The sequence below is a fragment of the Typopeltis vanoorti genome, chromosome 14 (genome assembly GCF_054136105.1).
Source record: "Typopeltis vanoorti isolate ZY-2024b chromosome 14, IOZ_Tvanoo_1.0, whole genome shotgun sequence".
Classification (NCBI taxonomy): domain Eukaryota; kingdom Metazoa; phylum Arthropoda; class Arachnida; order Uropygi; family Thelyphonidae; genus Typopeltis; species Typopeltis vanoorti.
This window is the reverse complement of record NC_143562.1, coordinates 61026960-61051860: the sequence shown is the minus strand read 5'-3', so window position 1 is coordinate 61051860 and position 24901 is coordinate 61026960. Positions and strand designations below refer to the sequence as shown.

At 34.4% G+C, this 24901-nt stretch overlaps 1 protein-coding gene across 1 annotated transcript in view; it reads right to left on the bottom strand.

Annotated features, from left to right (window-relative positions):
* Positions 1 to 24679, bottom strand: part of Polr3D (RNA polymerase III subunit C53) — a 90883-nt gene extending 66204 nt beyond the window's left edge. The window contains exons 1-3 of the mRNA XM_090403914.1: positions 24410 to 24679; positions 16418 to 16528; positions 9835 to 9948 (exon numbers count right to left, since the gene is read on the bottom strand). Of these exons, the coding sequence (XP_090260040.1) occupies positions 9835 to 9948; positions 16418 to 16512 (209 nt within the window). The 5' untranslated portion in view covers positions 16513 to 16528; positions 24410 to 24679. The remainder of the gene's footprint in view (positions 1 to 9834; positions 9949 to 16417; positions 16529 to 24409) is intronic.
* Between the last annotated feature and the right edge of the window lie 222 nt (positions 24680 to 24901).

The following is a 24901-nucleotide window of genomic DNA, read 5'->3' as shown; positions in this document are numbered from 1 at the left end:
TTGCTTTATGCAGATGATGTTATACTTCTAAATAAATCCGCTACAAATCTGCAAGATTCCCTGACTAAACTGAATAACTGTTGTAATAGATATGGTATGAAGGTCAGCAATAAAAAGACAAAAATAATGAAAATAGGCAGAATCGTTGAAAATGTCAACTGCATTTTGAACAGAGAACCTGTGGAACAAGTAAAATATTTCAGCTACTTAGGCACGATTTTTAGTGAAGATGGTAAATTAAATATGGAAATAGACAACAGAATCAACAAAGCTGGTATGGTAGGAAGTCAACTGAATAAATTCATATGAAATAAGAGAGAAATCAGTCGCAACAGTAAATTAGCTGTATACAAGACAGTGTTCAAACCAGTTTTAACTTATGGATCTGAGAGCTGGGTCAGTAGTAAAACACTTGACCAAAAACTAGAGACCGCAGATATGAGAGTCCTGAGAAAGATTAGAGGCGTGAATAGATGGTGTCAATGACATTATCATATTAAAAACGAGGATATTTGGAAAGAACTTGACATTGTCGGCATCCAGGAATGCATTAGCAGAGCTAATCTCAGGTGGTATGGTCACTGAATGGGCGAGAAAAGATTAGCAAAACGAGTGTTCTCTGCCAGGTTGGCAGGAAAACGACCCAGAGGAAGACCAAGATATAGGTGGATTGATACAGTACAATGTGCCTTAGACGATAGAAATATTAGATCTGATAATGATAATATTGGAGTCTTGACAAGTAACAGACTGATTTGGAGGAAAATTGTAGATAGGAAAGTAGTAATGATGTAAATTTTTCATGTATTACTATCATACAGGATATGATATTATATTACTATCATATCCTGTACACCCCTTGAGGGTACATGTCAGGAATTTGAGGATGATGATGATAAAAGTTGAGCAGCTCTCAGATGTAAACTGTAGATTAAAATACACAAAGATTATTGAAGAAAAAATTAAAGAGTTTGAGAACAGGAATCAAACCTTGGAGATTCATTGGCAAGCCTTCAAAAAAGCCCTGATTGATTCAGCTAGAGAGGCATGTAGTGAAGTTGTCTGCAGAGATAGAAAAAGTACAACTCCATGGTTGACACAGGAAGTTGAAGAGGCAGCGAAGGAAAAGAAGAAAGCATATAAAAAATTTCTGGCAAATAAGTCAGCTTGTGCTCTTAAAGAATACAGAGACAAATGCAAGAATGTTAAACAGTGTGTAAAACTAGCAAAACAAAAGTCATGGGAGGACTTTGGCAAGAATATAGAAAATAAATATCAGGAAGGTGGCAAAATATTGTGGAGGTTGTTGAAGAAGCTTAGGAATGGAGGAAAGGGTGCTGTAAAAGGAGTTAGAGATGATAAAGGTGACATGAAAATGAGAGAAAAAAGATATCCTTGAAGAATGGAGTAATTACTTTCAAAAACTGCTAAATGAAACAAGCAGTGATGACAGCACAGTGGTAAAAAAACACTGACCAGGCATACAGTCAGGAATACATATCCATACTTGAAGTAGGAAAATCCATCAAAGGCGTAAAATGTGGAAAGGCAGCAGGAGTAGATGATATTCGACCAGAAATGCTGAAGTATAGTGATATAAAAGTCTTACAGTGGCTGCACTGCATAATTCAGAAAGTCTGGACAGAGGGACGAATTCCCGATGATTGGAGTAGAGCTCTCATAGTACCCATATATAAAAAGGGAAATAAAACTGAATGTGAGAATTACAGAGGTATTTCTCTACTGAGTGTTCCTGGCAAGATCTATGCAAGTATACTTGATAAACGGTTGAGAATAATTGTGGAAGAAAAGCTTTGTGAAGAACAAGCTGGATTCAGACCAAATAGAGGCTGTCAGGATCAGATCTTCACTTAACGACAAATAGCTGAGAAAGCATGGGAATATAACAAAGATCTGTATTTAAGTTTTGTCGATTTGGAAAAGGAATATGACAAGGTGCCAAGAGAGAAGCTATTCAATACGCTACAGCTATATGGTGTCAATGGGGCATTATATCAAGCAATACTTAGATTTTATTTGAGTTGTAAATCAGCAGTTAGAAATGAAGGCAGTACAGGAAGATGGTTTAATTTTAAATCTGGTGTGAGACAAGGATGTACATTATCCCCTCTGTTATTCATTATCTATATGGATCACATTATGAAGAAAAGTGGTATTAAACATGATATCAAAATTGCAGATGTTAATGTCAGCTCTTTGCTTTATGCAGATGATGTTATACTTCTAAATAAATCTGTTACAAGTCTGCAAGATTCTCTTACTAAATTAAATAACTGTTGTAATAGATATGATATGAAGGTCAGCAATAAAAAGACAAAGACAATGAAAATAGGCAGAATCATTGAAAATGTCAACTGCGTTGTTAACGAAGAACCTGTTGAACAAGTAAAAGATTTCAGCTACTTAGGCACGATTTTTAGTGAAGATGGTAAATTAAATATGGAAATAGACAACAGAATCAACAAAGCTGGTATGGCAGGAAGTCAATTGAATAAATTCATATGGAATAAGAGAGAAATTAGTCAGAACACTAAATTAGGCTGTATACAAGACAGTGTTCAAACCAGATTTAACTTATGGATCTGAGAGCTGGGTCAGAACTAAAACACTTGACCAAAGACTAGAGACCGCAGATATGAGTCCTGAGAAAGATTATAGGAATGAACAGATGTGGCATCAAGGGCAATATCATATTAAAAACAAGGATATTAGGAAAGAACGTGACATTGTCAGCATCCAGGAATGCGTTTGCAGAGCTAATCTCAGGTGATATGGTCAGTTAAACAGAATGGGTGAAGAAAGATTAGCAAAACAAGTGTTCTCTGCCAGGTTGGCAGCAAAATGACCCAGAGGAAGACCAAGATAAAGGTGGATTGATATGGCACAAAGTGCCTTAAATGATAGAAATATAAGATCTGATAATGTTGGAGTCTTGACAAGTAACAGACTGATTTGGAGGAAAATTGTAGATTGGAAGTTAGTCATCATCATCAAATTCCTGCCATGTACCCTCAAGGGGTGTACAAGATATGATAGTACTAAATGAAAAAAAAAAAAAATTACATCATTACTAACTTCCTATCTACAATTTTCCTCTAAATCAGTCTGTTACTTATCAAGACTCCAACATTATCAGATCTTATATTTCTATCGTCTAAGGCACTTTGTACCATATCAATCCACCTATATCTTGGTCTTCCTCTGGGTCGTTTTGCTGCCAACCTGGCAGAGAACACTTGTTTTGCTAATCTTTCTTCGCCCATTCTGTTTAACTGACCATACCACCTGAGATTAGTTTTGCAACGCATTCCTGGATGCTGACAAGACAATGTCACGTTCTTTCCTAATATCCTCGTTTTTAATATGATATTGCCATTGATGCCACATCTGTTTACGCCTACAATCTTTCTCAGGACTCTCATATCTACATTCTCTAGTCTTTGGTCAAGTGTTTTACTTCTGACCCAGCTCTCAGATCCATAAGTTGAAACAGGTTTGAACACTGTCTTGTATACAGCTAATTTAGTGTTCCGACTAATTTCTCTCTTATTCCATATGAATTTATTCAATTGACTTTCCACCATACCAGCTTTGCTGATTCTGTTGTCTATTTCTATATTTAATTTACCATCTTCACTATAAATCGTGCCTGAGTAGCTGAAATGTTTTACTTGTTCCACAGGTTCTCCATTCACAACATAGTTGACATTTTCAACGATTCTGCCTATTTTCATTGTCTTTGTCCTTTTTGTTGCTAACCTTCATACCATATCTACTACAACAGTTATTCAATTTAGTCAGAGAATGTTGCAGACTTCTAGCGGATTTATTTAGAAGAATAACATCGTCCGCATAAAGCAAACAGCTGACATTAACATCTGCAATTTTGATACCATGTTTAATACCACTTTCCTTCATAATGTGATTCATATAGATAATGAATAACAAAGGGGATAATGTACATCCTTGTCTCACACCAGATTTAACATTAAACCATCTTCCTGTACGTCCTTCAATTCTAACTGCTGACTTACAACTCGAATAAAGACTAAGTATTGCTTGATATAATGCCCCATTGTCACCATATAACTGCAGTGTATTGAATAGCTTCTCTCTTGGCACCTTGTCATATGCCTTTTCCAAATTGACAAAACTTAAATACAGATCTTTATTATATTCCCATGCTTTCTCAACTATTTGTCGTAAAGTGAAGATCTGATCCTGACAGCCTCTATTTGGCCTGAATCCAGCTTGTTCTTCACCCAGCTTTTCTTCCACGATTCTTCTCAACCGTTTATCAAGTATACTTGCATAGATCTTGCCAGGAACACTCAGTAGGGAAATATCTCTGTAATTCTCACATTCAGTTTTATTTGCCTTTTTATATATGGGTACTATGAGAGCTCTACTCCAATCATCAGGAATTCGTGCCGCTGTCCAGGCTTTCTGAACTATGCAGTGCAGCCACTGTAAGACTTCATCATCAAATTCCTGCCATGTACCCTCAAGGGGTTTACAGGATATGATAGTACTACATGAAAAAAATTACATAATTACCAACTTCCTATTTACAATTTTCCTCCAAATCAGTCTGTCACTTGTCAAGACTCCAACATTATCAGATCCTATATTTCTATCGTCTAAGGCACTTTGTATGTATCAATCCATATATCTTGGTCTTCCTCTGGGTCGTTTTGTTGCCAACCTGGCAGAGAACACTTGTTTTGCTAATCTTTCTTTGCCTATTCTGTTTAATCTTTTATTGTAAGACTAAGACTTTTATACCACCATACTTCAGCATTTCTGGTCGAATATCATCTACTGCTGCTGGCTTTCCACATTTCAAGCCGCTGATAGCTTTTTCTACTTCATGTATGGATATGTATTCCTGACTGCATGTCTGGTTAATGTTTTTTACCACTGTGCTGTCATCATTGCTTGTTTCATTTAGCAGTTTTAAAGTAATTATTCCATACTTCAAGGATATATTTTTCTCCTGTTTTCATGTCACCTTTATCATCTCTAACTCCTTTTACAGCACTCTTTCCTCCATTCTTAAGCTTCTTCAACAACCTCCAGAATATTTTGCCACCTTCTTGATATTTATTTTCTATATTCTTGCCAAAGTCCTCCCGTGACTTTTGTTTAAGTTAGTTTTTCAGTGTTTAGCATTCTTGCATTTATCTCTGTATTCTCTAAGAGCACAAGCTTACTTATTTTCCAGGAACTTTTGATAGGCTTTCTTCTTTTCCTTCACAGCCTCTTTAACTTCCTGTGTCCACCATGGAGTTCTAATTTTTCTATCCTTGCAGACAACTTCACCATATACCTCTCTAGCTGAATCAATCATGGTTTTCTTCAAGGCTTGCCACTGAATCTCCAAGATTTGGTTCCTGTTCTCAAACTCTTTCATTTTTTCTTCAATAATCTTTGTGTATTTTAATCTACAGTTCACATCTGAGAGCTGCTCAACTTTTATTCGCTTTAAAACTTTCTTACATGTTCTTCTTTTCAATATGAAATTCAATTTTATCCTGCTCAAGACTAAATAGTGATCACTTCCAATTTCAAATCCTCTGTACCCTCTGGTGTCCTGTACCAGGGAGAAAACATCACTATCAACAATAACATAGTCAATGAGACTTTTCTTATTCCTTGCCTCTTCTCTCATTGTGAATTTGTACACATTTTTATGTTGGAACATGGTGTTAGTAATAACCAGTCCATGTCCTGAGCAGAAATCCAACAAATATTTGCCATTATTATTAGCTTTGCTCTTTTCTCCAAATTTTCCCAAAATATTTTTGTATGTCTCACAATCATTTCCTACTCTGCTATTTAGATCCCCAACGAGGACCAACTTTTTCTTTTTCATTGTGTCAGTTGCTTTTTCTAAAGCCTCAAAAAATTCCTCCACCTCTACCTTAGTAGAACCTTCTGTGGGACCGTAGGCACAAAAATAAGTCTCATTGTCCAGTTCCCCATTCTCATATTTGCCTACATCACTCTACTTGAGACTGCCTGCCATTCAAGAAGATTAGCCTCGTATTTACTGTTGAATACTATATCTACTCCTTCTTTTCCCTGATTATCATTGCCTGAATATAACATTTTGTATTTATTGCTCAGAAAGATCTCACCAGTTTTTGTCTTTTTTGTTTCAGTCACCCCTATTATGTCGATCTGGTACTTATCTAATTCCTCAGCTAGCTCCATTTCTTTGCCATTCAGGCTTCTTATGTTGATAGTACCAATCTTTAACTCTGATGATGTTGAGTTGGGGTGTGTTTTCAGATTTGTTCCAGTAATTTTCTTTTTCGCTGTTCGCCCTGGCGAACACAACGGGGATCTTGTTTAACCGGGCGATGCCCCAGCCGGCATGAAATTTTGTCATGTTGTACCATCATTTTTTATTTTGGTCTTAACTAATAAGAATACAATTTGGTTGGCTAAATCCCAAATTGCCAGCCCATCCTCGTTCGTTCAGTATCCAAGTAGATACCCAACAGGGTGCACCACGAGAAGGTGAGGATGGGACATTAGGTCCGAAGCCCTGGTCGGTTCTCTGCATTCCTTTAAAGGCTATGTGGAGGTCTCCTCTCAGTTATACAGCTTTGAAGTTATTAATGATGTAATTTTTTTCATGTAGTACTATCATATCCTGTACACCCCTTGAGGGTACATGGCAGGAATTTGATGATGATGATATACATTGGGTCTTATTCATGTTCTAAATTAGAAACAAATTTGTTCCATGATTCTCTATGTTTTTTCTGACTTCTTTTAGCTTTGGCTCATATTCTTTTATATTCTATTTCATCTTCTAATCTTTTACTGCTTAACCATTTATGATAGGTTTCTTTTTTTCTAGAGCCTGTGTAGCTCAGTGGATGTGGCGTTGGCACACCACTGCGCTTGGCCGCACGAAGGAAGTCTTGGTTTCGAGTCTAGTCGGCGACTAGAGGAAATTTTTCTAAGCCTTTTTTCGACCGGTTCCCGAGTTAGTCGATCTCTGGCACGGGCAAGCAGGTTTTTCCTCCCGGAAACTCGGGTTTTTCGTCCTGTAAACTCAAGAAAATCGACCGTAGAACCCACATTATTTCAGACATTAAAAAAAAAAAATATATTGTGTTAAGGTTAGGGACCACGAGATGGCGGCACATTTGAGCCGTCTCTCTTCACTGCGTACTGCTTAATTAGTGATAGCCTTGGGCCATCTGTCTCTGATTGGGTACCAGTGGAGATTGAACTGCCCACTCAGTCTCCAAAAGTTAGATAGGGCTAAATGGCCTCGCCTACTCCCGTATATACGGGAATAAAAAGGCGTTAGCTGATTTTTTTTTTTTTTTTTTCTTTTTGATTATTTCTCTGATTGTATCATATTTCCTTTTATTGAATTTTTTTGGTCTTTTCTGAGCTTTCATTTGCTACTGCATTTAATATCATTTTTATATTAAGCCATTTTATTTCTATTTCTTTATTCTGTTTTATTTTATCTCAATATTGGTTAATTCTTTGTTCATATAACCATTGTATATTTTTGTCGTTTAATAATCTAGTTTTATAAACAAATGTTTTAAATTTTCTTTGTGTTCTTGTTATTTGTAGCCATTTAGGTGGTAATCTTAATTTTATTTTAATGAGGAAGTGGTCACTACCTAATAAAATAACAATATAAATAAAATAATAAAAAAATAAAAAGTAACAATAAAAATATTATTTACAGTTACTTAGGATTAAAATCTCTCAAACTTTTGGCAAGGAGAGATAATTATTATAATCATTTTAGATGAATGATGTAGTAAGGCCTTTAAAGCTTTCTTTCTTTGAAGGCCTTTTAAAATGGGACTCATAGCATTGTCATAACATGAAACCAACAACTGTTAAGTTTTACCTTTAAAGTTTGTCTATTGTATCAATGATGATGGATTGGTTAAATTTAGTGAAATATCTGCTGTATTTTGTGATAATTTTTATCATCATCAAATTTCTGATACGCAGTCTGATGGAGTACAGTGGATACTATGACAGTATTACATCATGAAATTTATATTATTCTTAACTTCCTATCAATAATTTTCTACCAATTAATGTGTTATTTGACAGCATCTAATATGGTCATATATATAGTATAACATTTCAGTCTTCTAAGATACTACACTAACTGCATCAATCCACATCATCCTTGTCATCTCTCAGATCTTTTTCCTTACCATCTTAGCATCAAGCACCTGTTTTGTTAGCCTTTCCTCTCACATTATATTTAAATGATGATGCCGCCTTAGATCAGCTCAGCTTGCACATTCTTGAATGCTGATTTTTTTTTCTCCTTCTTTTTCTTCTTTGTGACTATCTATAAAAAGTCATAAATCTATAAGTGCATTAAGACTATGAGCAAGATCTTTTATTGCTATTAATTTTTTATATAATCCAGAATCTTGCCATAGAGACCAAGGAACCTTTTTTAAGTCATTTCAAGCCCACCAAAAAGCAAAGCATTAGTCTCACAATGGCCAATGAACTTAATCTCAGAAAGTTATCTTAAAAAGTTCCATTCTCATATCTTCATTTTTAATATAATTAATTATGCATTGATGCATCAGTTCACTCCTTTGAATTTTTTCAGAACGCTTATATCTGTGATTTTTAGTATTTAATCAAATGTTTCATTTCTAACCCAACTTTCACATCCATAAATTAAAGCTGGTTTGAACACCAACTTATAAATTAAGTTTTAGTTTAATGTTTTGCCTAATTTCCTCTTGTGTGTATATATATATATATATATCTACTCAATTCATCTATGTTGCAAGTTGCTTACAAGATTCATCTTCTCAAATATCAAAAATATATTTATGTTTGTTATTAAACTATAATGACAATATAGCATCTTAACAGCAATGCTATCTGTGTAGGATATTACACTATGTATTTAGTGCAGTGGTCAGTCAGTAGTGTTTTTATATACTGCATTAAACTCTGATTTACACAAATGCCATCAAACTACTATGACATTTAAAGCACAAATAACATTTATTTTCTAACAAAGAGAGAGATAACTGTTCTTTCATCATCATCAAGTTCTGATCTCTAATGCATTGCTAGGCTGTCACAAAGCACCATGCAAGTTACCTGGGCAATTCTTTTTAGAGTTTTGTATTTCCACTCTTCTCTAAATGCTGCTCTTTTTATTTTGTAGTTCCTTTTAGAGGAACAACAGAATAAAGAGCTTATTACTGGTTACTTTTCATTCCATTTGATTTTAAACATGCTTCTGAAAAAATAAATCACAACATTTTTATAAAAAACTATTCTGATTCTTCTTAAAATTAAAAATTAGTAATTCTTCATATTGTAAATAATTACTAGGAAAAGTGTTGTGTTTTTCATACTGCATTTCTGAATTCTTTTCATTGCTTTGAAAATTACAGGTCATTTATTTATTTAGCTCTTACATACTTAAGTGATTTACTTAGTAGCAAGACTAAATACTTTAACTCCAACATAACTAGAAGTGTACCATCATTGTAAAAGCATCGACAGCAAATCAGCTGAAATCTTGTAGTAAAGGAACTCTGATTATATAGAGAAAAGAACAGCAAAACAGTAGGATTCTTCTAAATAAACTATGAGACAATTTACTAAAGCAAATAGAATGAGAAAAAAAGACGAGAACTGTTATACAGCATTACACACTAAGCTAGCTTAGCTAAATTTAGTTACTGATATTTTATTTCAATAAAAGTTCATTATCCAGTACATCCATTATCATTATTAAAGATTTTAAGTAAAATTATTAAAAATTAAACTTACTCTTCATTTTTAGTTTTTGCACTTCTATCCCGTTTTGCTGGAATATTTGGTGTGAATACTCGTTTTGGAGCACCTCCTAGAGTCAAGTCTCTTGGTCCTCGGATAGATGGTAGTCTGGTAATAAGACATTCTTGTCAGTAAAAATGCAGATGGTTAAACTGTTGCATGATACAAAACACCTAAAACAGCCAAGTAACAGTAGCTTAAAAGGTATGTACTAAAGAAAAGAACTGCAAGAAATTACAGACATTTGATATAATGAAAGAAAATGAAAATCATACTAAAACCTAATAATTCAATAACTAAAAACTTTATTCTACCAATTAGAATAACTTTTAAAAGAAACATGAAAACATATATACTCCTTTGGACAAAAAAACAGTAGCAAATCATCCATTTGTAAGTAATATGCCATGCATTATTAATAGCTGTGCCAAGAAGATGGGGTTGCAGTATAGAGTGCCTCCAGCAATGAGTCCTGGGAGGTGCCACATAATCATAATAAATTAGTAACTTCCCACAAGGCCTTATTAAAGTATGAAAATCCTAGTGTTATTTTTATAAGTAATTGCAATACTTTGTAAGGAGATAATTAAAGATATAAATATTTCACTTAAATATAAATAATAATAATATAATATAAATTTTGCCATACTGAAACATACTCACAAAATCAAGTAGATTTTTAATATTTAAGTGGAATATACATTTACAAATACATTTTTCTTCTCTGTATTTGCTGCTTTAAAGAAATAGAAGAAAAATGTCAGATAGCTGGATCTGTGTAAAAGGTCATAGGAAGAATGGTGAGAATATATCAAGTAAATATCAGGAAGGTGGCAAAATGTTTAGGAAGCTATTGAAAAAATTGAGAAATGGAGAAAAGAGTACTATAAAAAGAATTAGAGATGATAAAAGTGATATGAAAACTAACGATAAACATATTCTTTATGTCTGGAAAGATTGCTAAATAAAACAAGAAGTGACAGAACAGTGTTAAAAAATATTCAGGAGAAATGCAATGAGAAATATATGTCAAATGCATGAGATAGGAAAAAACTATCAAAAAGCCTGAAATATGGAAAGATAGATGGAGTAAATGATATTCAACAAAAAAATGCTCAAATATAGAAGTATGTTTTACAGTGGCTACACTGCATAATTCAGAAAGCCTGGTCAGAAAGTTGAATTATGGATGAGTAGAGTAGATGATTAAACTGTTGAGGTAGAAGGTAATAGAAAAGACAGAAGTAGAGGTAGAAGGAAAAGGAAATAAAACTAAATGTGAAAATTATAGAGGAAATTACTCTACTAAATGTTCCAGGTAAGATTGATGCAAACATATATAAAATGTGGCTAAGAAAAATTGTGGACAAGAAACCTGGAGAAGAATAAGCTGGGTTCAGGCCAAACAGTGGATCAGAGCTTCACTTTATGACAAATATCTTTTAGATGAATAATGACTATTTTTTTTTTTTAATGATTATCTCATCCATGAAAGACTGTAAATCTATTGCACATCAGAGCAGTGGATAAGGATTATCCTGTAACTCTGCCCTAGAGATCAAACCGTTTTTTTTTTTTTTTATTTTTTTTTACATGAACCATCTCATGCCTCCAATATATATACTGTTAATTATTAAAAGAAAGGAGAATAAATATCAGTGTTATATAACAAGCAAACAAGGTTTACCTTTTAAAACTATAAAAATTTTAGAAGGAATTATGAATTTACAAGAACAGCATAAGTTGCCTTGGTACAGCATACTTAAGACTGACTATGCCCAGCATCCCATATTATATTATTAGTGCTATCAGCTGTTTACTAATATTTTTGATTAAAGACTTCATTATATCAATAACTGAAATGTTGGTTCTAATCTGAGACTATGTGCAAATCCAAAACACCATGTTAACTCGTATTTAAGAGATTATTATTTTACTATAATAAGCCAAAAGGCTATTTTACCGGCGACATAAGTTAAGTTAAAGGGAGATGGTAAATCCCGTTTTATTTTATAGACGGGTACAAAACTTGGATTGAAATCCATCGAATCCATAGAGTTTCATGCTGAAAAAACTATCGGCGAGCCCAAGTGTAAGTGATCACAAGCAAAGGTGGAGCTTGCTCCACCTTTGCTTGGAGTTGCCCTGGTGTTGTACTACCCAAGTGATCGCTTACACTTGGGCTCGCCGATAGTTTTTTCGGCATGAAACTCTATGGATTCGATGGATTTCTATCCGAATTTCGTAACCAGCTATAAAATAAAACGGGATTTACCATCTCCCTTTAACTTAGATTTTTTTTTTTTTTTTTGTAAGCAAAACCTCAACTTGTGTGTAAATCAAACACATTGAGGAAAAAAGATCTCAAATTATTGAAAATTTTGTATGCCATCTGATAGAAAACATTAAAATGTGTTAAAATTTTTAGATGCATAAAAATCAAAGTATATCATAGCTAATTATCATTCAAGAATGATGGAAGTCTTATTTTCCATAACAATGAAATTGTTAAATATTTACATTTCATAATGCTTCATATCTTTTGTAGATTGTTTTAAAATTTTTACCAAATATGTACTCACCTTGCTTTCTTAAGCTAATTAAAAGAAATTCTCAAGCAAATTTCTGATCGAATATCCAAACAGTTGATTAATTTTAAAATTGTGCTCAGAGAGTGGCCTAAACATTTTTAAGTGCTATTAAAGGATACTTTACAAAGACTAAACCTTTCTATGAATTATTCATTGATATCAAATGAGTCTCCTCTTTCTCTAGTAAGGTAAGATTGCATCAAGTGATTTTTAGCATCTTCCATTTCATGTACAACATCCTCGAGACTACAGAAAATATGAAAACAGCAGCTCACATAATAGTACTGTTATGATGTGAGCAAAATATTTGTGGCTTCAAAACATATTCTGTTCTGGAAGAGAAAATTTTAACACTATGTATTATTCTTTGACTATATGAAGAGTAAATTATTTCTATTTAGTGTATTTCACAAAAAAGAGAGATTTACTCCAAGAATAAACATTGCAGTTGTATTACTATTTTGTGCAGTTTAAGTTATGTTTCAAGTTACCATTTTTTAATTTCTTGGGTAAAAGATTCTTGGTGTTCCTCTCAAACTGTATTTCACCCTTCATGTCCTAGCAAGTGTCATCTAGGAAAGCATGCTAGATGCATGCTTTCCTAGAGGACACTTGTCTAGTCAAGGGTTATACAACTTTCGACAGTTTAATCAGCTGGTATACTTAAGCAGCAGCTTAAATGCTAATGCTGATTCTAAAATCTTCTGTGGAATATTTTTTTTTCTCCCATCTATATTTTCTTTTCATCCTTTACTTTGATTCTGTGTAGAATGTCAAGGGCATAGTCTGTTAGATCTGACTTGCTATAATTATTATAGCAGATATATTTCCTACATTTGTTCAGATGGATATTTTGTTCTTCTCATTAGGACAGCATGCATGAATGCATTTTATATACTTTATATGAATTATTCAGATCAAATAACTGTGACTCTAGTAAGTTTTAGATCTGGCAACTTCATCACATACATCAATGCTTTCTTCAGTATCTACCACCAAGTTTCCGAGACTAGATTGTTTTCAATTTCAATGTATTTCATTTTTTCTTGAATAATTTTTGTATATTTGAGTGTCAAGTTAACTCCTGATAGCTGCTCAAATTTAATTGTTTTTAAAACTTTCTTGAACACTTTTCTTTTTAAATACAATATTCGATTTTATCCTGTTCAAAACTAAATGGTGATCACTTCCTATTGTAAATTTTCAGTATTACTCATGTTGTGAACCAGACTGAAGATATCACCGCTATCAACATTTTAAATGGTCAATGAGATTTTTCTTATGTCTTTTCTCCATGTGAAATGAGCCCACATCTGTCTATTGGAAAATGGCATTAGTAATGACTAGTCCATGTTCTGAACAGAAATCGGGCTGATACTATTATTAGTAGCTTCACCTTTTTCTCCATATTTTCTCAAAACATTTATATATATCTATTATTCATTTCCTGCTCTGCTGTTCAGATGTTCAACAAGGACCAACTTTTTCTTTATTTTGCCCATATCACAAAATTATTCTTATTTTTAGTCATGAATGCTATGTCTACTTGTTCCTTTCTTTGATCATTACTTCGTGTATATAATATCTTGTATTTGTTATTTAGAACAATCTCACCTGTTATAACAAAATCACTTTATTTAGAACAATCTAAGTATATGTGATACTTCTTCTCTAATTCTTCTGCCAGTTCTACTTCTTTTCTCATTGATATTCCTCATGGTGGTGGTGGCTCCTCTCAGTTATTTAGCTTTGACTCTTAACACCCCAACCGGCCATGACGTCTATAGATGTCCAGCAAAATCTGGATACGATTCTGTAACACATATTGAATAACATGGATAAGAAGTGCAATTTGGTCTCCTATTTCATCCACCACAGCCAGTAGAGAGGTTAAGTGACTCCCAAGGAGGAGATTCATTATTTTAGACTTGGCCATCTTTAAACATATACCAAATCTTAACAAGTATGGCCATATTAAAGTACCTAAAACTTAGATATTAATTATACATTAATTTTACAATAAATTTGGAAATTAATTAAAAAAGTGTCAAGCTACAGCCAAGATTGTCTACAAGCACTCCCATAGATAGTACTTACTAGGATAACCTTTTGTTTTACTTTCTTTTTGCATCTTACTATATTAACACCTGTGTAAGCATTAATGTATGCTTTGTGCCTGATGCTCCTCTTGCAACAGTAACAAAATACTGCAGAATTACTTATATTATCTTTAAATCAATATAGATGAAGTGTCTATCATTAAATCATTGGACAAATTCAAGTAAGCACTTAAAACACAGCTGTATTTAAGATGTCTATTCTCTACTCTAAACCAAATAAAGAAGATACCGTTTCTTGTTGCTGTAGATGGTTTATGGTTACACCAAAACAACTAAGACTATGAACTAAGCATATGATGTTTATTAATTGTGTATGCTTTCTGAAAAGTTTATCCCCTATGTCAAGATAATAATAATAATAAAAATAAATAAATAATTTAAAAAAAAAAAGCCTATGTTTTCAAGGAAGCAAAAACCCTACCACCATATATGATCAGGTATACTAAAACAATTAATGCTACAATGTAAGTATATCATGCTTATTAACTATGTTCTCTAGACAGTATTTTGAGGAGATAAAAACCTAAGTTTCAAGGAGGGAGAAAAGCTATACTACCATAATAAGACCAGGAAGGGAACAGAAGAAATCACTTCTGACATATATGATCATATATCACACATCATATATCTGTTGATTGGATCACATTACTAATGAGTCTATTGAGTTTCTTAGATATTGTTTGTATGCTTCTGTCTCATAAAAGTTAAACTACAGAGAAAAAAAAAAAAAAAAAAAAAAAAAATCAAGTTTCCCAAAAGATGCACTTACCACCTGTGTCTGCAATCACTACCAGCTAAGCCATAAAGACATTAACTGTAGCCTTGTTAGTATTAATGTCTGTATACAGCATTTTTCGATAGATAACGCACATGTTATCCATACAAAAAAAGTCATAAATTTGTTAAAAATGAACATGCGCAGTATATATTTGAAAGGTATGAGAGGTAAATCAAATGTAATAACAAAACTAAGGTAGAAGTATTACTTAATATTTATTGAACATTACACTATTCAAATCCAAAAAAATTCTTCATCAGACTCAATAGACCTTTTGTGCCCTGTTGTAGCAACTGAAACCTCTTTTGCTCCCTTCAGATTCACAGTTCTAGAACTAGGTATGTCAAAACTTAAATTGTTTTTCTTCATAAATCCAAAAACCCAAGATGGGTAGGACTTGAAATCCTTTATATTATCATTTTGCGCAATTCTTTTCGATTCGTGCAACACACAAACATAGATATTCTCATACCTTTAGCTCGTTCACTAACAACCCAATCAAACAGTTTTTTTTCTATGGTTGGCCACAAGCACCTTCTAAACCTCATAGCACGTTTCCTCATATGTAAACATTTCAGGACTGTTTCAGCCTTTCACCATTCACGAACACTACTTTCTCCAACACTAAACAATCTACCAGCTTCACAATTACCTTTTTCCTTTGCTACTTCTACTACTTCAAGCTTGAACTGCACTGTGTAGGATTTTCTCCGAGAAGTACTTCTGTCTTCCATGGGTAATTCGATGAAAATTGTGAAAATTTGAAATTAAAAACAATCGATCACTGCTACTAGCAATGCGCGTGCTTTTAAAGAATTTCTCCGTCCTTGTCTGTACTTCCTAACTCTACCGCTAGTTGGTGCATGATCTATACATCAAAAGAAGTGATGAAAATGTTGGGGGTGCGTGTTATCTATCGAAAAATATCGTAATTCAGAGGAATTAACTGAATCAGGCTGAAGATAATTAAGAGGACTGAATTATCTTCAGTCCTAACCTTTTTCTGAAGAGATAAAACAAGTTATATTATTACAACCCATATATATAATATATATATTGAACTGACTCAGCATAATATGCAAACCTACCTGCCTCCTCGAGCTAAAGGAACACTACCTCTTTTCCCTGCAAATCCTCTGGACAACTGACTCAAATTGAGATTATTATTGCTGTTCTCTGCCATTTCAATTATGAAAAACCTAAAAAAAAAAGTATGTATGCATTTTTAAAAGAATAAACAATCATATTCTTTTCCTGGTGTACATAATTTATTGCACACACTAACACCATTCTTACTTTGTGGTGTTCATATGATTAAGTGAAAATAAGAGATCAAATTTCTGCAAAAGGACAGGTCAGTTTTGGGGGTCAATTTATAGCATTTACCAAAAACTAAATTAGGAGAAAAAAAATTGTCATTGAATAGCAGTTAGTTTTTACAAAGATCAGAAATTTCATCAGACAATAATAAATATTATTTAATTTGAATCAATATGATTTTGATTCAAATCTCAGATTTCAAGAATTGAATGTACTTTCTCTTACCTAACTAATATTAGGAGTAAAATGCTCACTTTTAGGAGCAACTTAATCTACTGCACAGGAGTCTGAGTAGTGTGAAACAGCTGTCTTTGCTCAAATATCTCAATTTGTCTCTGATGAAACCATATAGTCATGTCAGAAGAAATAAGTTATTCCTCATATGATTAAGTCCAGAATTTCTCATTTAACTATCCAAATGGCCACATGGATAAAATATATCAGAAGTATAAGTTTTGTATCCATCTTCTTTCAAATGGTATCTAAATATCATATTAAGTTCAATGGACACCTCGCATTCATGTAATTAGTGACGTGTAAACACTCTCATATGACAATGACATCTGTAACTAGTGGATATATATATATATATATATTATTATTACGGGCTATTCCAGGGAGTCCTTAGACTCATCGAGGGAGGCCCTAAACATCATGTTCACACAACTGTTCAACATTCTCACAGTATCTATCATACCTTGCCTTGAACTCGCTCACTGTCATAGCACCCACAACAGACTCTGGCAGCTTATTCCACTCATTTACCACTCTAAAAGTAAAGAACCCAGCTCTAACACCCCTGCTAACCACACTCTTGCCCAGCTTCCATGGGTGTCCTCTAGTTCTCCCACCACCAGTCCTGATCTCAAAAATATCCTCTGAATTAATCCTATAGAATCCTTTTAGCAATTTGAATGTCTCAATCATATCTCCCCTTTTCCGCCTATCAACTAGTTTCTGCAACCCACAAATCTTCAACCTGTTCTCATATGGTTCATTCCATAGACCTGTTATCATCTTAGTCACTCGCCTCTGGATCCTCTCCACCTCCTCCCCATCAAGAAGGAACCGAGGTGACCAAATCTGGGCACAGTAGTCGAGATGAGGTCTTATCAGGGCTCGGTACAGAGGTACAATAACTTGCTTGTCTCTGCTCGTCAAGGTATTTTTCAACAACCAAGTGAGTTGATGAGCTGATTTAGCTACTTTCGCAATGTGCCCCCTAAACTTCATCTCCCTATCCACCAACACTCCCAAGTCCCTGTCCTCATCAATCTCTTGGAGTATAGTTCCACCAATGTGGTATACTGCTGCTAATCTTTTCCCTCCGAAATGCATAACCTTACATTTTGTCACATTAAATTGACATCCATTCTCCTTAGTCCAGAACTCCAATCTATCTAAGTCATCTTGCAAGACTTTGACATCTTCTGCATTCACTATCGCCCTACCCAACTTTGCATCATCAGCGAACAAATGAACTGTCCCACTTAGACCCTTCCTTATATCGTTAATGAACAGATTAAACAGCAGTGGTCCAAGAACAGAACCCTGTGGCACACCACTAGTCACAGGCCGTCTTTTGGACTCTACTCCTGAATAAACTACTCTTTGATATCTCTCCATCAACCACCCAGCTATCCATCTCGCCAACCCTATATCCATTCCCATATGTTGTAGTTTACGGATTAGAATTCCATGTGGTATCCTGTCAAACGCCTTTGCCAGGTCCAGCAGTATCACTGTAAACCCATTACCCTTATCCAGTTCAGTCGTCACCTTGTTATAACTTAAGCAAGTTACTGAGGCATGATCTACCCTTCACAAAGCCATGCTGTCCTCTGTACAGTATCTCATTTTCATCAATCCATTCCTGTATTTTTCCCTTGACTACTTTCTCCAAGACCTTGACAACGACTCCTGATATGCTGATCGGTCGGTAATTTGCAACCATAGTCCTGGATCCTCCTTTATGCAGTGAAACTATTTTCCCCTCTTTCCACGCCTTCAGGACTAAGCCAGACCCGAGACTCAGATTAAACAACATGGTCAAGGGCACTGATAATTCCTTAGCCGCTTCATGCAAGACCCATGCCGGTATACCATCCAATCCCACAGATGTATTCACATTAAGTTTCTGTAATAGACTATTCACCTCCACTTCATTCATCACAATTCCCGTATAAACTAATGGTTCCTTCATTTTTTCAACGTCACCACCTGGATGATATACTTTTGCAAAGTGCGCGCTCAGTAACTCCACTATATCGACTGGTTCAGTGAACTCTTTACCATCGTCATTCCTTAAAATCATTTTGCCATGTATAGTTTTTTCTTGCTTACAGCATATTGAAAGAACTGTTTGGGATTCTCTTTTGCTTGCATAGCTAGTTTCCTTTCATAATCGGCTTTTGCTGTTTTTACCACACTCGTTACCCTTCTGGCCTGCACTTTATACCGTTCGTGTGCCTGCAGGTCACCCCTTTCTTTAAATTCCCTCCATAGTTGTTTCTTTTTTTGCAGCTCAAGCTTAATGGTGTTATTCATCCATTTAACCCCTACTTTTTCACTATTCGGACCTTAGGTATACAATCAGCCATAACCTCCTGTAAATGCTCTTTGACCACTTCCCTTGCTCTATCGACGTCCAGCCCTTGCAGTTGTACATGCCATGGCACTGATCCAAGCAATCTCCTAAGCTTGTCATACTTGCCAGCAAGGTAATTCCACATATACCCTGTCTTAATCACAAATTGCACACCTTTAGCCACCTCCCAGGTCAAGACCTTATGATCACTCTCACCAATAGGTGGCAACATGGTCATATTCATTACAGTCAAATTTTGAGATGCAATTACCAGGTCAAGCACTCTCACACCCCTAGTATTTTCAATTACATGTTGTTTCAGATAGTTATCCCTTAATAATTGAATAAAATCCATTTCCTTCCTCACATGTGTCCTCTCCTCCTTCCAATCAATGTTACCATAGTTGAAATCCCCCATAATAATTACCCTCCTTCCACTCATTTCATCAATTTGTTTATGCATACCATCTCCACCATCTATTCCATCACCTGGTCTATAGTAGCACCCAACTGTATATTTTATTCTGCCAGTGTCAATCTCACACTAAATAACTTGAAATGAGCTCCTTTCACTATCCTGCAATACTTCAATTCTCCTTGGCTGCAGTTCATCACTATCATCAATAACACCCCTCCCTTGCAAATATATATATATATATATATATATATATTTTTTTACTGAATGATGATTATTGATACTCAATAAACTTCTGAAAATAAACCGAAAATTTTACCTACTGGATGATACTCCAGCAATCACCATACACATCTTGGCAATGGAACTCTAAAATACTGCTATGACCAAAGGCAGGGTGTGCTTTTCTATTATAATAAATATCTAGAGCAGGAATTCTCAATTAAATTAAGTAAAAGGACCACTTATCTTGGCTGTTGAATCCCTGATGGACCAATCAACAATGGGAGAAATGACATTTGCAGATAAAAATTACAAAATTAAAAAAATAAAATAAATTAAACTGACACTTTTGAAGGAAAAAAAATAATGAAACATACAAAAAGAATAAGAAGAATGTAATTAAATTGCACATAAAATCATAAATAAAGCCACTATAATAATACACAGTTCACACAAACTCAGTCATGGCTTTCCAGAACACAGGTCATTATTTGATGATAGTAATAATAATAACAGTGTAATTCATTTTGTTTCTTTATGTGAACAATTAGTTGTAAAAACACAAATTCAGTAATTATTATTATTTAATTTATTTTAAAACTGCTCTACTGTTGAAAAAGAGTTGGATTTCATATAATTTATACTGAATTATAAAATGGCTACACTGGCAACTAGATATCAGCTCTCAGGAAGTGACTCTCATCATAACAGATTATTGATAAAATCAGCAATTTAAATTCCTTAAATGTGAATGTTCATTTCAGCAATGCAATTATTCTCCGAGTTGCAATCTTTGCTACATGGCCCATGAACTTCAATTTCCTATCTAATAAAACTTCAAGATCCCTAGCCTGGTCAGTTTCTTCTAGCATAATCCCACCAATATAATTTATACAAATATATAAGTATCATTAATGTAAAGAATGAACAACAATGGACCAAGGACTGATCCCTGTGGTACACCACTATCATCTTAAATTATTCTAACACATCCCTCATACAGTACTTTTTGATATCTGTCAGTTAGCCATGCTCTTATCCAAACTAACAGTTCATAATCCAATCCCATATCCTCCAACTTTAACAACAGCCTTCCATGCTGTATCCTGTCAAAGGCCTTTAGCAAAGTTCAAAGGCATCATGGTGTGTCCATTCTCTTATCTAACTCAACTGTAAAATTATTATAAAATGTGAGCAAGTTATTCAAACATGACCTTTACTTGGCTAACCCATGCATTCGTTCATGGGTTAGCCAAGTATTTAGAATGTATACTTTACATTCATTGTAAAGTATACATTTTCTGCCAACTCATTTCTGTATTCAAGCTCTTACCAACTTTTCCAAAATCTTCACCACCACTCTCCTGTAGAATTATCCCTGTGCTAAGACTCAAATTACACAGTCAGGTCAAAGCATAACCAGTTCGGCTGAACACTATTTTTGCATCTGTGCTGATATTCCATGAATCCCTATTGCCAAATTCTTATTTAGTTTATGCAACAACTCTGGTGCTTCCTCTTCATATACCAGAGCTTCTTCATGTGTAGAGGTGGTACTAGGCTCTATGTTGTATACACCAGGTTGATAGGCTTTTAGAAAAATGGACACTCATTAGTTGAACAATCTCTTTTGCAGCTGTCACCTGCATTTAGAAGAGTTATTCTTTCACGTTCATTCTTTCTTTTACTTGCAACATAACAAGATAATTCTTCTGGTTGTCTTCAACTTGCAGAGTCAATTTCTTTTCGTATTCAAACTTAGTTTTCCATATAATAGTTGTAACTCTTCTTGCCCATGTTGTATTATTTTCTTATCTGACATCATCCTCATGTACATGGTATTTGATTCATATCATTGTTTTCATAAAGAATCTCTTGCTTAATGAAACTGCACACTATTTCACTCTCATCCAATTTATTCTTTGAACTCTAAGAACACATTCTGATATTGTATCATTGATGTATTTTTTTTAATAATTCCCATGCACTTCTAATATCCTTCCCATCTAGCAACTGATACCATGGAATTGAACTTAGCATTCTCCTCAGTTGGTCATTATTTCCTGCTTTGCAGTTCGACATGTCACTTTTCCTAAATGGAATATCCATACACTTAGCCATTTTCCAGGTTAGTGCAGCATTATCACTGTCAGCAACCATAGATAGAACTGTTGTCTTTTACTATTCCCCCCCTCCCAACACTATAATCAAGTCTAATACTCTTTGTCCTTAAGTTCCTTCTGCCACATGATGCTTCTAATTCTTCTCTTAAAGTCACTCATGATGATTAATCATTTAGTACTCATTAGTTTATTATTCATGACATCTCTAATGAGTCATCACAGGAGGGCACTCCATTCTACTCTGCCACACACACACCTCTCCATCTCTCTTACTACTTAATTCTTCACCTATGATGACACCACCATCATTGCCATCTAATGCCCATCATCACCACCAATATCTGGCAATGCATTTCATTGTTACGTGCGGGTGCTCCATTAGGTCTGTAGCAACACACCATGAATTTGATCTTAGGCTCCAACTCACACCACACAGCTTCAAACTCACTGTTACATGGAAAATTGTTATATTGTAGTAATCATAACTTTTCACCCTAACTGGACTCAAATCATCCAATATCATTAGCACTATACCAACTCCTTTCCTATCTTGTCTATCCTTCCTAAAAATACTGTACCTTTACACTCAATGCCAATTACATCTGCTTCTGAGAGCCAGGTCTCAAAAGCATCATGGATCAAGCATCTCAAAAGCATCTGAATATTGCCAATTCAGATTCTCATTCATATTTAATGCTTTACTTATATGGAGATTCTTGCATATACTTAATAATGCCTAACCAGAAAAGTACACAATCATCTTTTCATCATCACCTCCATTATTAAGCATATCGTATCATTAACATAGTTGGATAGCTTAGGCACTCTTACACACAGATGCTCACTATTCCTTCCATCATAATCTTGTTTCTCTCTCTGTATTAGGTGTCTTGTACCAAGTTCACGTTTGGTCTCTAGAGTTGGGTTTCTGGATTATGTAAAACAAAATAAATATATATTAAAAAATAAAACTTTAGCCCTCCCATAGTACTAATGTACTACAAGTTGACAACCTTTGGTTAGTGGAAGTCACATAAGAAAAAAAGCTTGTTTACAAATACTTACTCATTGGCATATTGAATTAAAAAAAAAAAAAAGAGTGTGGAGTTGGTTTGAAGGATGCATTGTTTTATATAAGGGGAATGGCCTGCAATAGATGTTACATGGCTTCCACTCACTAAAGGTTGTTTAAAGTTTTATTTATATATATATATATTGTTTTGCATAATTCAGAAACCCAGCTCTAGAGACCAAACATGAACTTTTCAAGCAACTCAAGTCCAGTAAGCAGATTAGTGGTCTCACAATATGTGATGAAATTCATCACTCACCTAAAGATATTCACATACAACCATGTGCAGGGTAGAATTCAAATCCATAGTCTGCTGAATGGAGAGCAGAGCAAAGCAACTGAGGTCAGTATATTTGTCTGTTAATTTTCCTTAGACATTTGTTATGCAAATGAAATACCTAAGTTACAATGTGAAAGTAGTCATGTCCACATAATTTAACTTGAATATATAATATTTGTGAATCATATTATTTTGATAACAACTATAGTCCCTCCCCTTTAAATCAGGTGTTCTTTCTTTCAGCAGACTCCTTTTCACAGGGCTGGGATGCCTGAATATTATTCTGTTAGGAACTCATTACAGGAAACCTTATCAACTATTTCCAAATTGTCTGTGAAATGTACATCCCAACATGCTGGGTTCCCATACTTCATGAAGAAACTTGCAATTCCATCTAATTAGTCCTGATTTAAAGTAATAAAATTCCTTATGTCAGCGATAAGATTTGAATGTAGGTCTTTGCAATCAAATGATGCGCATCACACAAACTACCATGCCACAGAAACAATTAACATATACACCCATGAGAAATGTGAAAAGAAACTCTGGCAACTTGGAATTTAGAGGATATGCGCACACACACACACTTGCAGCAGCAGCATATATACAAAGAAAATATATTCTAAATGCACAAATGGCCCTGCTGCCTTCTCTCCTTTCACTGAAACTCAGTTATTGCACACCCATTTTTCCATTATCTTTTCACCTCCGTGTGACATAACCTTGTGAAAATAGTAGGCAAAAATCTTCTTGGGGGGGGGGGAAGCGCAGCCAATCATTATGCAACTTGGAAGCAAATTCTGGATGCCACTGCATTTTTGTTACAATGAGTACAAAGCTCATCCATTTCGTTAGGAACTACAGTAATGCCAAAACAAAAGCTTTTGGGAGAGGACTGGGGAAAAGTAGTTTTAAGCTGAACTAATACTCCAATTCCACAAACCATAAAATTTGCTTATCCTTTAACAACAAAATGAATAGTAAGAACGGAAAATGCGGATTTATTTGTTAGTGAAGTAGTAAAGGCTTTTTTTCTTTGTATCTACATCATAATTACTCACCTCAAACTCTGTAAACTTTAATTAAGTTATCCAATTTAAGTAAATATATTAAAAAAAACATTGCTTGCAAACGTCACTTCATTGTACGGTTATCAAAATTTCTGGGTTGCTGATTGCCCTCTGAAAGGAGATTTAAATGATCTTAAAAGCAAGTAACACACTTGCTTATTTACAAAATCAGTAAAAATTATATTCATAAATCTGCCGTTATTTTTGGGTTCTCCATGATATTGTTTAACATATTAAACTCCAGAAAGAGTCGACACATGTTATTCACGTTGTTAAAGCGTCAGTTAACCTTCACTACTATTCACATAATTTCAGTAACAATAATACTTTCACAAACGATAGACGCTTCATATCAGCCCAAAAAAGCATTAATTCAAGAATTAATAAAATAAATAAACCATAAAGTAAAGTGGAGCAAATGCAGATCGATTTGAAGATAATGACATGAATAAGTGGTTGAGTTATTGCAAAGAATAATATATG